Source organism: Panthera leo, chromosome B4 (genome assembly GCF_018350215.1).
Source record: "Panthera leo isolate Ple1 chromosome B4, P.leo_Ple1_pat1.1, whole genome shotgun sequence".
NCBI classification, from domain to species: domain Eukaryota; kingdom Metazoa; phylum Chordata; class Mammalia; order Carnivora; family Felidae; genus Panthera; species Panthera leo.
Window position 1 is genome coordinate 103,075,971 of NC_056685.1, and position 12,373 is coordinate 103,088,343.

The 12,373-nt window shown below is 35.5% G+C and overlaps 1 protein-coding gene across 1 annotated transcript in view; it reads left to right on the forward strand.

Annotated features, from left to right (window-relative positions):
• The window catches only part of PTPRQ (protein tyrosine phosphatase receptor type Q), a 199,271-nt gene that overhangs the window by 16,001 nt on the left and 170,897 nt on the right, over positions 1–12,373 (forward strand). Inside the window, exon 9 of the mRNA XM_042944646.1 lies at positions 3,133–3,305. Coding sequence (XP_042800580.1) covers positions 3,133–3,305 — 173 coding nt within the window. The remainder of the gene's footprint in view (positions 1–3,132; positions 3,306–12,373) is intronic.

Genomic DNA, 12,373 nt, shown 5'->3' on the forward strand with positions numbered 1-12,373 from the left:
ATGAAAGGGAAGACTTCTGTCCTTCAACTTGCTACTTTCTGCAAATGGTACCATCTTTAGTAGGGAAATCACTGAGAGAGTCAACTTTTCAGGGTTCTCAATGACTATTATTTGTCAATAGGTATTTTTCTAATTTAATTAATTTAACTTATTAAAGTTATTAATAGATTATTAAAGTTATTAATAAGTTATTAAACTTATTAACTTTATAGGGGCTCCTGGGTGGCTCAGTCAGTTGAGCGTCTGACTTCATCTCAGGTCGTGATCTCACACTCTGTGAGTTTGAGCCCCACATTGGGCTCTGTGCTGGCAGCTCAGAGCCTGGAGCCCGCTTCAGATTCTGTGTCTCCCCCTCTCTCTGCCCCTTCCCTGCTTATGCTCTGTCTCTCTCTGTCTCAAAAATAAATAAAAACATTTAAAAAAATTTTTAAACTTATTAACTTTAATAAAATGTAATTAATTTGCTAGATAATGGCAAGATTTATTTTAATGTATTTTCTTTGCCCCAGTGCCATTTGTCTCCATTTTATTTTTTCTAATAGGTTTTCATTTGAAAACTTCAAGTCATTTGGAATATTATTTACCCTTCATACGTCTACTGTGTTTCTCATTTATTAATAAAATTTATATATGTATTGACTTGAGAATGATTCTTAGGTAATCCCTGTGGACAGCACCTCAGAATTGATGCTGAACCACGAATAATTGCCTTCTGTATTTGATTTTCTTTAGTTAATTTGGTATCAATAGTAATGGAGTTTGATCTAATCCATACTTCTCTAGTTTCCCCATAAGAATTTGTGGTGTAACAGATCAAGTATCTTTCTAAGGACAAGATATACTGTTGTCTACTCCATTTCCTTTATCCCCCAAGCTTTTTCTTCTTTCATTGAAAAAAGAAAGATAGCTTTACAGTTGTTCTTATACATGTTTTGGTACATTGTTAAGGTAATATAGAACCACTTAATCTTTACTTGAATTGTAATTTTAGACATTAGTGTCATTGAGCAATACTTATTAAGTTATATTGAAAAATATCATAAATTAGAAGATAAAGAAACCGCTACTATTCTTCCATTTGATTACATACTATATTATTTATATATTATATATAATAAATATGTATATTTTTATATACATTGAAATATTTATATATAAATAATATATATTTGTATATTAATCATCATATACATGAAAGTTTATCTGTCTTTGAAAAAATGTGTATTGGTAAATATGATAGAAACATAAGCTCTAGGGACGATATATGTTAATGAAAAGAAATTTATGAAAGAGGTGACTTGTGCAAAAGGTTTTATCTATCTTATTTCTCTCTCTATCCTCAAGTGCCTAGAACAGTGACCAAAAGATGAGGGCTCAGTCTGTTGAATGATGGAGTGAATCAGTGATTATGGGGTCCTAGTCTAGAACTCTTTCTCTACCCTTGAAAGGTCAAACTGTATTGCCTTCAGATTAGAAATTTTGTGGGGAGAGATCAGTCTAAACAGTTATCGTTCTATATATAGATATACTGAAATGTTTTTGGAAAAGGGGATTCAAAGAATTAGCAAATTCTAGATGGCTCAGTTAGTTAAGTGTCTGACTCTTGGTTTCAGCTCAGGTCATGATCTTGCAGCTTTGTGGGTCTGAGCCCTGAATTGGGCTCTGCACTGGCAGCATGGAGCCTGCTTGGGATTCTCTCTCTGCCCCTCCCCTGCTCGTGCTGTCTCTGGCTCTCTCAAAATAAATAAATAAACTTAAAAAAAAACAAAAAAAAATAGCAAAATACAGTTGTATCCATTTCATGTTTATCTCCCAGTTTTCTGAGCACAAGTTTTACTACCAGGCTGAACATGAAAATCTTGGTTGCAATAATCAAATAATATGCTCTTAGGCAAGAATGACTCACTCATCCATCTAGCCATTAACCATTATAAACATTTAGAAATATTTACATTAGTACAATGTCTAGGTTTTTTTAATGATTACTTTATAGAGACAAAGGATAAAAAGCCTATGGAATGAAAACTCCATACATTTCTTATATGGTTAATGTAAAACATAATTACATTCACTAGTTTTAAATAATATTTGTGGGAGCTGTGACATTAATTTTCAGTTCCTTTTTGTTATCTTAAAAGGGAAAAAAGGTAATTCTCTATTTATATTATACCCCTAATGTGCCTCTGTTCTAAATGGTATTTGCTAAAACTATACTAATGTGAAACAGCTTAGGGAAATGAATTCAATGTTTTACCACATTGATCATAAGGGGTATATTATTTTCTTTCCTGAAAATTTCATTCAAGGTTCCTTACATTCCTTTCATTCAAGGTTCCATATTATATTTATAGATCACTTTATAGATCAGCAAACTTAGGGGAAGAGTTAATTAGCTATTCATAATCACACAAGGAGCCATAAACAAAAAGTAGACAAAAGCCAAGGGCATCTTTATCCTTGATCTATTACTCCTGTGGCACTGGGGAGTTTACTGGATGGCACTTTTGGTCACTTTCTAACTAGAATTTAAGTACTTGGTGCTTTATTTTAACCAGTTATTAGTTTGTTTCTGTTTTTTTTTAATTGCTGCAAGAGTGAGGGAGTCCAAAATTAGAAACTCACATAATTCATTTGTAAAGCCAGCAGACCAAAATCAAACAACTCTTCAAACAACCTCATGTAAAAAGTTAAAAGGCAACCTAATTGAATTTACCCACTACATATCATTGCATTCAGAGTCTTATGGATATTATTTTTCAATATGTTATTATAATCTTTATAAAGCCTTCAAGGTTTCTACTGTGCATTAATCATCCATAAACAGCTTTCTTTGGGAAGTTATTTTATTAATTAATATGTTTCAAACAAATATTATGACATTTTAATTTGAGGAAATTGTTCCACGTTATCCTATTTTTATACACATTTTTGAGAACAAAATGTAGAAATTCAACTTTACCTGTGTCTTTAAAGAATCTTACACATATTCAATTGTTAATAAATAGTAAATTGTTTTAGTCTATTTTCTAATAGACTTTCTTGTGAATCTTAAATTTTGAGCTAAGAACTTAAGGAATTTTTAAAATTTAATAATATACTTTAAACTGTTTCCCTCTTTATTCATTTTTTTAGTTCCAGGTGCAATATTTGATTTACAAGTTGCAGAAGTAGAAGCTACACAAATAAGAATTACTTGGAAGAGACCACGACAACCAAATGGAGTCATTAACCAATACCGAGTCAAAGTGTTAGTTTCAGAGACAGGAGTAATTTTGGAAAATACTTTGCTCACGGGAAAAGATGAGGTATTGCACTTTCATGTCACCTCTTAGTGATCCCTTTCTTTTGGTTCTAGCCCTCATAATTTGGAAACGTTTCCAGCATTCAAACATAAAATATTTGATAAGCATCATGGTTACAAAGTGAAGTAAATTTGGGCTATGTTGATAATCTAGCGAGGCCATATTTCCTTTTAGAATATATATTATTAGTTAAATGCTATTATTCTTTTTCAGCATATAAAATGTTAATTGAGCAATTAAGCAGGACTAAAGGAGCTTCCATAAGTGAATATTATTATGGTAATTCAGTTAACTAATTGTTTAGAAACTCCTGTTATGATTTAAACACTCCTTCCAGGCTATGCTGGCAATTTGAAATGGTTGCCAGTGAAAGGCACAGTAATTTAGCAGTTGTTGTTGACAAACGACTTGTCCTGTTCAGTCATTGGAAGCTTATTTTCTCAGGGTCACCAGGGTGGCTCAGTCAGTTAAGCATCAGACTTCCGGTCATGAACTCACAGTATGTGAGTTCGAGCCCCACGTTGGGCTCTATGCTGACAGCTCGGAGACGGGAGCCTGCTTTGGATTCTGTGTCTCCCTCTCTCTCTGCCCCTCCCCTGCTCACACACTCTCTCTCTCTCTCAAATAAATAAATGTAAAAAATTAAAAAAAAAAGAACCAAACAGAGTATGTTTGATTAAAGAAAGTAAATGACTAAATAAAGGAGATTAAATCATTCATAGACATAAAATAAGAGGACAATGTGTTTGCCACTATTCACAATGGAAGTCTTATCCCCCCCCCCCCCTTTTTTTTTTTGGTTAGAAGTACAGGCCTCACTGGTTTCCCTTACCTGTCTTTATTTACCTTACCCAGCCAGCTATTCACCTGTAGGTTTAAGCCTCCAGATTAGTCACATCCAGGTATGGGTACAAAAATAAATGTACTTAGTACCAATGAGTGCAGCAATCACTGGGCCTTGCAGACACTACCTGATGGCTATTCAGCAGTTGGCCTCTACTGTTTTGGTCCAGAATCACTGTTTTTTTTCTAGCTATTTTTTCTGTGCTATTATTTTTCCCCATACATATTGTCCACTCTATTTCTAGTCGCAGCCTTCTTCCACTTCTCGTACCTACTTGAAAATTGATGTTACTATGTTCTCAATGCTCTCTGGCTGCCCAGGATTTATTGCTCCAAATTGTTCACCATCTCCAGCCCAGGATTAAAATTCAATCCTATGTTTACTCCTTTTCTGTGTGCAAAAGATGTGAGTTATACTTTCTTTAATACTCTAGTTGACAACTCAGACAAAGGGCAAAAGTTTAAACCTTTGCTCCTGCTAAGATAGTCTTAAATTAGATAGTTAGCTGTTTTGGGACTGGGTGACAGCTCTCCCACTTCTGTTAATGACATCTGTTGAATAGCCAGCCACACATGTTTTTCTCTTGAAGCTAAGACGTTCTAGAAAGGCTTCTTTGTGATTCTGTCTCTGGTGACATAGCTTGTAATCCCTGTGATATACGGAAAAGGACATGAGCTTTGGGGTCATATAAATCTGGGTTTATATCCTGGTCACTTAATGGGCTCCACAGTAGAGAGATTGAGAGCATGGACCTAGGAGACAGAATGCTTGGGTTTAAACCTTTGTTTTGCCATCATGGCTAGTTTAACCTTAGGAAAGTTGGCCTGACCCTTCTGATCTGTACAGTTTGTTCTTCTCAAAGATAGAGATTATAAGAGTCCCTATGACAAAGGTATTAATAATTACTTAGTAGATTAATGTGCACAAAAGAGGTAGAACTATACCTGGCATATGGTAAGTGCTATGCTACATAATTGTGACCTGTTGTGATTATTAACGATGGCATTGAAACTTTCACCCCGTTTGACATTCATTATTAGCTTCCTTATCCTCTCTCAATAAAAGGAAACATAACACTTCTCCTTATTTCTATGATGGCATCTTTCTTTATTAGATCAGGCCCATTATTGGTATTTTGGCTCTCCCATGTGACTGGTGTTTGGGTTCATCTTTCAGGAAGTTGATGTAGCAGAGGCTCTAAATCCCAACTGACTTGGGTCCTAGTCCTGGCTCTCCCCTTTTCTAACTCTATAACCTTGGACAAGTCAAATTTTGGAGATGTGGTGCCCTCATTTTAAAAGCAGGGCTTATACACCCACCTTACAGGGTGAGAAGTAAAGGAGATAATAGATGCCATCTCTGGTTTAATGTGTTCATTTATTATCCTTTTTTCTTGACCTTGATACAGGATAAGGACTCTTTCCTTTCATTCACTCTGACTTTTCAAAGTATGGCCTCCACACCCTTTCACAAGAATTCTCTTAAATCCCTGAAATCTTGTTAGAACACACCAGTGACATCTAAGTGTCAAATAAGGTGGTTGTATATTTTTAAGTGTCCCCATCTTCCTTGTCTCCTCCAAAATCCATCTTTCTGTCCTCCCAGTCTCCAGCTTTTTACTTTTTTCTCCCTCATGCTTCCTCCAATTTCATATGCTGTAACTTTGTAAAACTTTGGTCTTGTTTAATGAAAAAAAAAAAAAATGAAAAAGCTAGTTCTCCTATAATTTTTTAACTCCTTCATTATAAAGATATTCCAGACAGTTCTGTTTTCAGCCATCTCATTACACATTTTTTTAAAGTTCATTTATTTATTTTGAGAAAGGGGTGGTGAGGAAGGGCAGAGAGAGAGAGACAGAGGGAGAGAAAGAATTCCAAGCAGGCTTTGCGCTGTCAGTGCAGAGCTCCACGTGGGACTTGATCTCATGTGCTGTGAGATCATGAAGTGATCTGAAATTAAGAGTCAGATGCTCAACCAGCTCAGCCACCCAGGTGTCCCTCATTACACCTTTTGATGATCTCACAATTTTAATCACAGCTTCCCACCTGCACTATTCCTTTGCTTTGCTTTCTACTCTGATCTTTCTCTGACACTATATTCATAATTATAGCCATTTCTAGGGAGGTTCTGTCAGAGTTTATCACATCTAAACTCATTTACCCCTCATAAAAACAAAACAAAACAAAAATCCTTTTGGGGATGGTGGCCTGGTTCATGATCAGAAGGAGGAGACAAAGCTGAGGTGAGGAACAGATACTAGACAGAGATCCTGGGACAGTGATGGAGATCTATGAATGTTTTCACAAGACACCTAAGAAGAAAGTCTGTCCAGGCAATTAATAGTTTCAGTTATCAATAACAAGTCCTGGAGAGAGACTAATTTGAAACCTAGATAGCAGACAACTAGGCTTAGGATTCTTTTACCCCTTGGATTACACCACAGATCTCTGACCTGAAGGTCATTGTCTAAGCATTTAGGAGGCCTTTTACATGCCCGATATTTCTCTTTTCAGATCATGGCACCATCCTCCTCTCTGTCATAAAGACTCAAAACCAGGGGACTACCTCTGACTTTGGTTATACTTAGCATTCAATAGTCATTCAATGTTAAACCAGTTATTATTACCTCCAAAGGGTGACCTTCGTATATCGTATTTCATTACTGTGTCTCCACCCCAGCTCAGGATTGCATACTCTCTTGCCTGGACTGTTGTTACCTTACTACATTAGTTTTCCATTGTTGTATAACAATTTGCCACAAATGTAATTGTTGTGTAACAATTTGCTATAAACTTAAGACAACTAATTTATTTATTATCTCATGGCTTCTGTGGGTCAAAAAGCCAAACAGCTTAGATGGATTCTCTACTTAGGGTCTCATAATGCTGCAATCAAGGGCTGATTGTGCTGTGTTCTCATCTGGTGGCTTGACTGGGAAGAAGCCATTTCCAGGCTCATGCAGAGTTTCAGCAGATTTAATTTCCTTGTGACTGCAGAACTGAGGGCCTCAGCTTCTTGTTGGCTCTTTGACTGGAGACTAGACTTAGTTCCAGCTTGTAGAGGCCTCCCACAGTTTTGCCACAAGGATTGTCACAACATGGCCATCTACTTCATTATGCCAGCAAGCAGAATCTATATAGTGTAATATAGTGTAATATAATCATGGGAATGCTATCCTCTCACCTTTGCCTTATTCCATTGGTTAGATGAAAATCATCCTTCCCTTGCAACAGGAGGGGATTATACAAATGCATGAATAGCAGGAGGTAGGAATAATAGAGGGACCACCTGAGAGACTGTCCACCACAGTCTCCCAGCCAACTATTTTATATTTCACAAATCTATTAGAATAATCCTTCCAGATTTAAATATATTACTTAAATTAGAGACATAACCAAATAAGATTTGAGAACAGATGGGGAAAGTATATATCTATTTAAGAAATCTAACTCCTCAGTATCATAGCAGAAAGTCAATAGATACTATCTGAAATAATTGAGTCTTAACAGAGCAGTATAAGAATATTATTTAGTGATTATAGAGGTAAACACCATGTGTATATCATGATGTATATTGTGTATATCATGATGATGAAACTCAAGAAGTATTAACTTATAATCATCTTATGCTAGGCTTCATCTGATCTCATTACCCTTATTGAAATTATTTTTCCAGTGTCCTCTAATGGTTTGTTTCTTAATAAATAGCGGTTATTGAAACATGCTGAAACATGTATAAGATTTTACTTTCAATATTTAAGCAAATACTTGAAAAATATACTAGAAAATTTAATCTCAGTGTTTGAAGACTTTTATTTAAACTTCCAAATTTATGTATGAATCTCATGTATAACATACCTAATAAATCATTGGGAATCCAGCCTCTGCTAAAATATTTGATGAACTCTGATAATAAGGTACTTGCTATCACAGAATCAACTCCTCTTCTATGCACTTTAAAATATTCTTCTTTATGGCCTCTCAGGCATGTATTTATTAAGTAATTATACAGTTCCCGGCAGTCTGTTAGGTAGAAGATAAACAGATGAATAAGAAACTACCCTATTCTTTACCTGGTTTGAATGGAACTACTTGTCTTCTAATGTTTACCAGTTTGTCCCATGTCTCCTCTCTAGACCCACATGGTAGATTATAGTGCCTTTGAGCTTGGAATTTGGAACCAGGGAAATGTGTTTCAATCCTACCTCTGTTGTGACTAGTGTTGTGAACTTGAACAGGTGACTGTAAAATGGAGTTGTTTTTTTTTTAATTTTTAAAAGTTTTTACTTATTTGTGAGACAGAGAGAGACAGAGCATGAGCAGGGAAGGGGCAGAGAGAGAGGGAGACACAGAATCTGAAGCAAGCCCCAGGCACTGAGCTGTCAGCACAGTGCCCGACACGGGGCTAGAACTCACAGACTGCGAGATCATGACCTGAGCCGAAGTCGGATGCTTAACCGACTGAGCCACCCAGGCGCCCCTGGAGTTCTTGATACCTAACTCTTTGGGCTATAATGAAGTGATATCACATGGGTGAAACTACTTAGCACTGTATTTGACACATAATAGTTTTCAATGTTAGTGTTTGTAGTAGTAACAGCAATATACAATGATTTCATTTTTTATCATTTGAAGATGATGGCCATGCTTTCCCTAAGGATTAACGTCCTCAGTTTCTCATCAGCTATGATTTCTAGATCCTTCATATTATTGATTAGTCTCCTGTGTATATTTTCCAGTTTGTTAATGAGTCTCTTAATCAGCTGAACACAGTATTCCATATGTAATTTGATTAGATCCAAATTGAGAAGAACTATTTTCTTCTTTAATGTTCATTTCCCACTTATATCAATGCAAAGAATAAAATTAATTTCTTTGTAAGGCTCATTCCACTTAGACTGAAGTCTGTAAAACCCTAAAGTTATCTTTCCATGGACTACTCTTAAGTTGAATTTCACACTCAGATCTCATCCTGTACTTGTTCTTCTGGTATAATCCTGGGGCATTTTTTCCCCAAAGACACCATCTTACTGCCTAGTGTTACAAATTTCTGAGATTCATACAGATACATCTGTTCATCTGATGTGTTTCACAATTATATCAATATTTGTCATTCGTGAACCTGAGAAGAAAGCCAGCTGAATGCTTTATCAATTGCTGTGGAATGAAGCTGACAGGACTCAAGAGTAGTTTAGGAATGCTTGAGATAAAGTTTTTTGTGGACCATTAGGAACAGAAACAGAATTAAGCTTTAAGAATTTGTCGCCCAAATAACATAAAATACCCATTAGATTTCCAAACACATGCTAATTGCAAACTTTTCTTTTTGCCACAGCTTAATAACAGATAGCATAAATCATGTTATAGTCTATAATAAAATATAGAAGCATTTCTTAAGAATAAGTCAAACATTTCATTAATTCAATCCAGTAAACTTTTAGTGAGTCTAAATTGATAGATATAATAGAGATTAAAAAAATAAAATCACATTAGCTGTAATGAAGGTTATTACATGTAGAATCAGGTTGGTTTATACAGATGGATTAGGAATTTAACTCCAAAGAACTTCTACTTCTTTCACATAAATTCCAAGGATTCCTGGGTAGCATATGAGAGGCCTTTCATGTTGATGAACTGTGACATTCCCTAACTGTTGTGCTCAACCAGGGGAGATTTTTGCTATCCAGTTGGCAATTCCTGGGGACGTTTTTCTTTGTCACAATTGGGGAGATGCTTCCAGTGGGTGGGGACCAAGGATGCGGCTAAACTTCCTACAACAACAAAAAAAATTATTTAACACAGACTGTCAGTAGTGCTGAGGTTGAGAGCCCTGGACTAACTCAATGAGTCTAAAACCTTTCGGAGTTGCAGTGGGCCTCTTTTCCCTTCCATTTCCCTCATCTCCACTTCAGCCCCTTCCAATTACTTTCTTAAGTTCTAGTTCTTTCCCATAATTTTTGCCCATAAAATATTTTTTTCATCCTTTGTAAAACCCAATATCAAATGCCTTTTTAAAGAGGCGAAGTGTGAGAAATATTCATGGCATGGCCCTCTCAGTGGTAACTAATAACATTCTGGGTTGTTACAAAACTGATGTTCAAATCATTGCCCTAGTTAGGAGGGGACTTTCCAAAATACCAGAATTTGGGAGAAATTCAGATAGAATTATTGAGGTCAGCTCTTACATTGAAATGGCATTTGTCAACAGAGATGATTAACTTAGCTAATTGATGGGATGCTATGGCTTAACTTTCAATAATTTATCTGACATGGAGTATAAAATATTGGGAGATTGAATGCAAAATTATAGTTCACGGGAAAATTGTTTGTACTACCTCATTGTACCTTCGGTAGTACTTTGTATACAATAGATTCTCAAAGAGTGACTGATTGATAGTGGAAACAGCTGTGTGGTTCAGGCATAAACTATTGACTGGAATACCAGAGCATCTCTGAATTATGTGTTTGTGATTCATGCCCTTCCTGATTTCCCTGTGGAGGCAGAGCTGAAGTGAGCCATTGGAAGATAGAAGACCTTTAACTTGTCCAGTATTGAGTTCCCTATCCAGAGTTCTTTATCACAACATTTTTAGAATAGATCCTATTGGTGTCCCCCTGCTTTTCATCACAATATTTTTCTGGCTAAGGATGTAACAAAATTTAGATAATTTTATTTTATAAATATCATTTGGAGAACTAGCTTTCCTTAGATCTTTTCTCCATTCTTTTATCTCTCAGAAAAGTTATATTTAAACGGCCTGTCTTTGTAGATGATTACACAAACTGCCTAAAAGTTCCTTGCCTTCTTGAGATTTTCCTGAGCACCTCTTACTTTTTTTAAATACTAAATATTGATGTTATTTAGGAGTAAAAACCCTGTTTTTGGCTCTAGGATAAAGATACCCCCCCCCAAAAAGTAAGATAATTAACAGACAGGTTTACCAAAAGTTAGACATAAATAAAACCTTTATATGTATTATAAATTTTGAGGGTACAAGAGCATGGAGTTGGGAAAGAATAAAATAATTTTCTTTTTTTTCAAAATGGGTTTTTGAGGTTAGCTTTGAAGCAGAACTTGAAAGGGAATAGACCAAAAGCGGGTAGTTCTTGCAGTGTTTTCTATTTTTTCAAAATGATTTTATCTTGGAAAATTTTGAACAGATATGAGTAGAGAATGTAGTAACCCCCTATTTGCCCATCACCTGGATTCAGTAATTAACTTCCTGCCATTCTTGTGCCAGCTGTTTCCTATTGTTGCTGTTGCTTGGATATATTTTAAGATAAATTCCAGACTTCATTTTGTTCCTCCATGCCTAACTAAGAACAAATCTCTAAAAGTCATGGACATTTTGGTTCATACAGTGATTCCATCCTCACAACTATCAGAATTACTAATATATCTTGGTATCATCTAATATCTAGAACATATTCAAATTTCCCTGATTGTCTTCAAAGCCTATGTTGGTATGTATATATACGTATATACGTATTTATGTATATATGTATATATACGAATTAGAATCCAGAGTCTACACATTTCATTTGGTTGTTAAGTTTCTTAAGGCAACATTTACTTCGATTAATGTTTACTCTTATTTTCAAGGTTGAAAAACTACACAAAATACCTAATTCTATTTGGACCAAATACCCTTTCCTCAATTAGTTATGCTGTGTTGGGAAGGCGAAGGGAGAGAGTCACCTTGCTATCCAAATAGAAACTCCTACTGTATCTATCTGTAATGTGCCCTGATATTTTCACTTCAGTGTCTGTTACTTTGGTGAACTTGACATGTGTGAAGTACATTATGGGATCCAGGAGCAATTGCAGGTACTTAAAATATTCGTTAGGCCGAGAGCCTTGGAAAGGCTGTTTAAAAGCTATTACCATGCAGTTCTGTTCTTGTCTATAACTTCAACTGATTATAGATAAATTACCATTATTGATGTATCAAGCAGGCATGCAGGCCTCTTATACCTCATATACAAATGAGAACACACAGAGAACCAAAACATATTTTAATAAGGCAGTATGCCTAAAACACTTAGTTTTGAGGGTGGATAGTTTTAAAATAGTCTAGTTATGAAACCTTTGTATAAGGATGTCTAATTTTATAATAAAGTAACTCCAATCAGAAACAAGTATCTCCTTCATTCAAAAATATGGCATTGATCTCTTAAGATAATGGAGTGATGAGAATGTGTCAAAATGATGCAGGAATTTAGTAGCT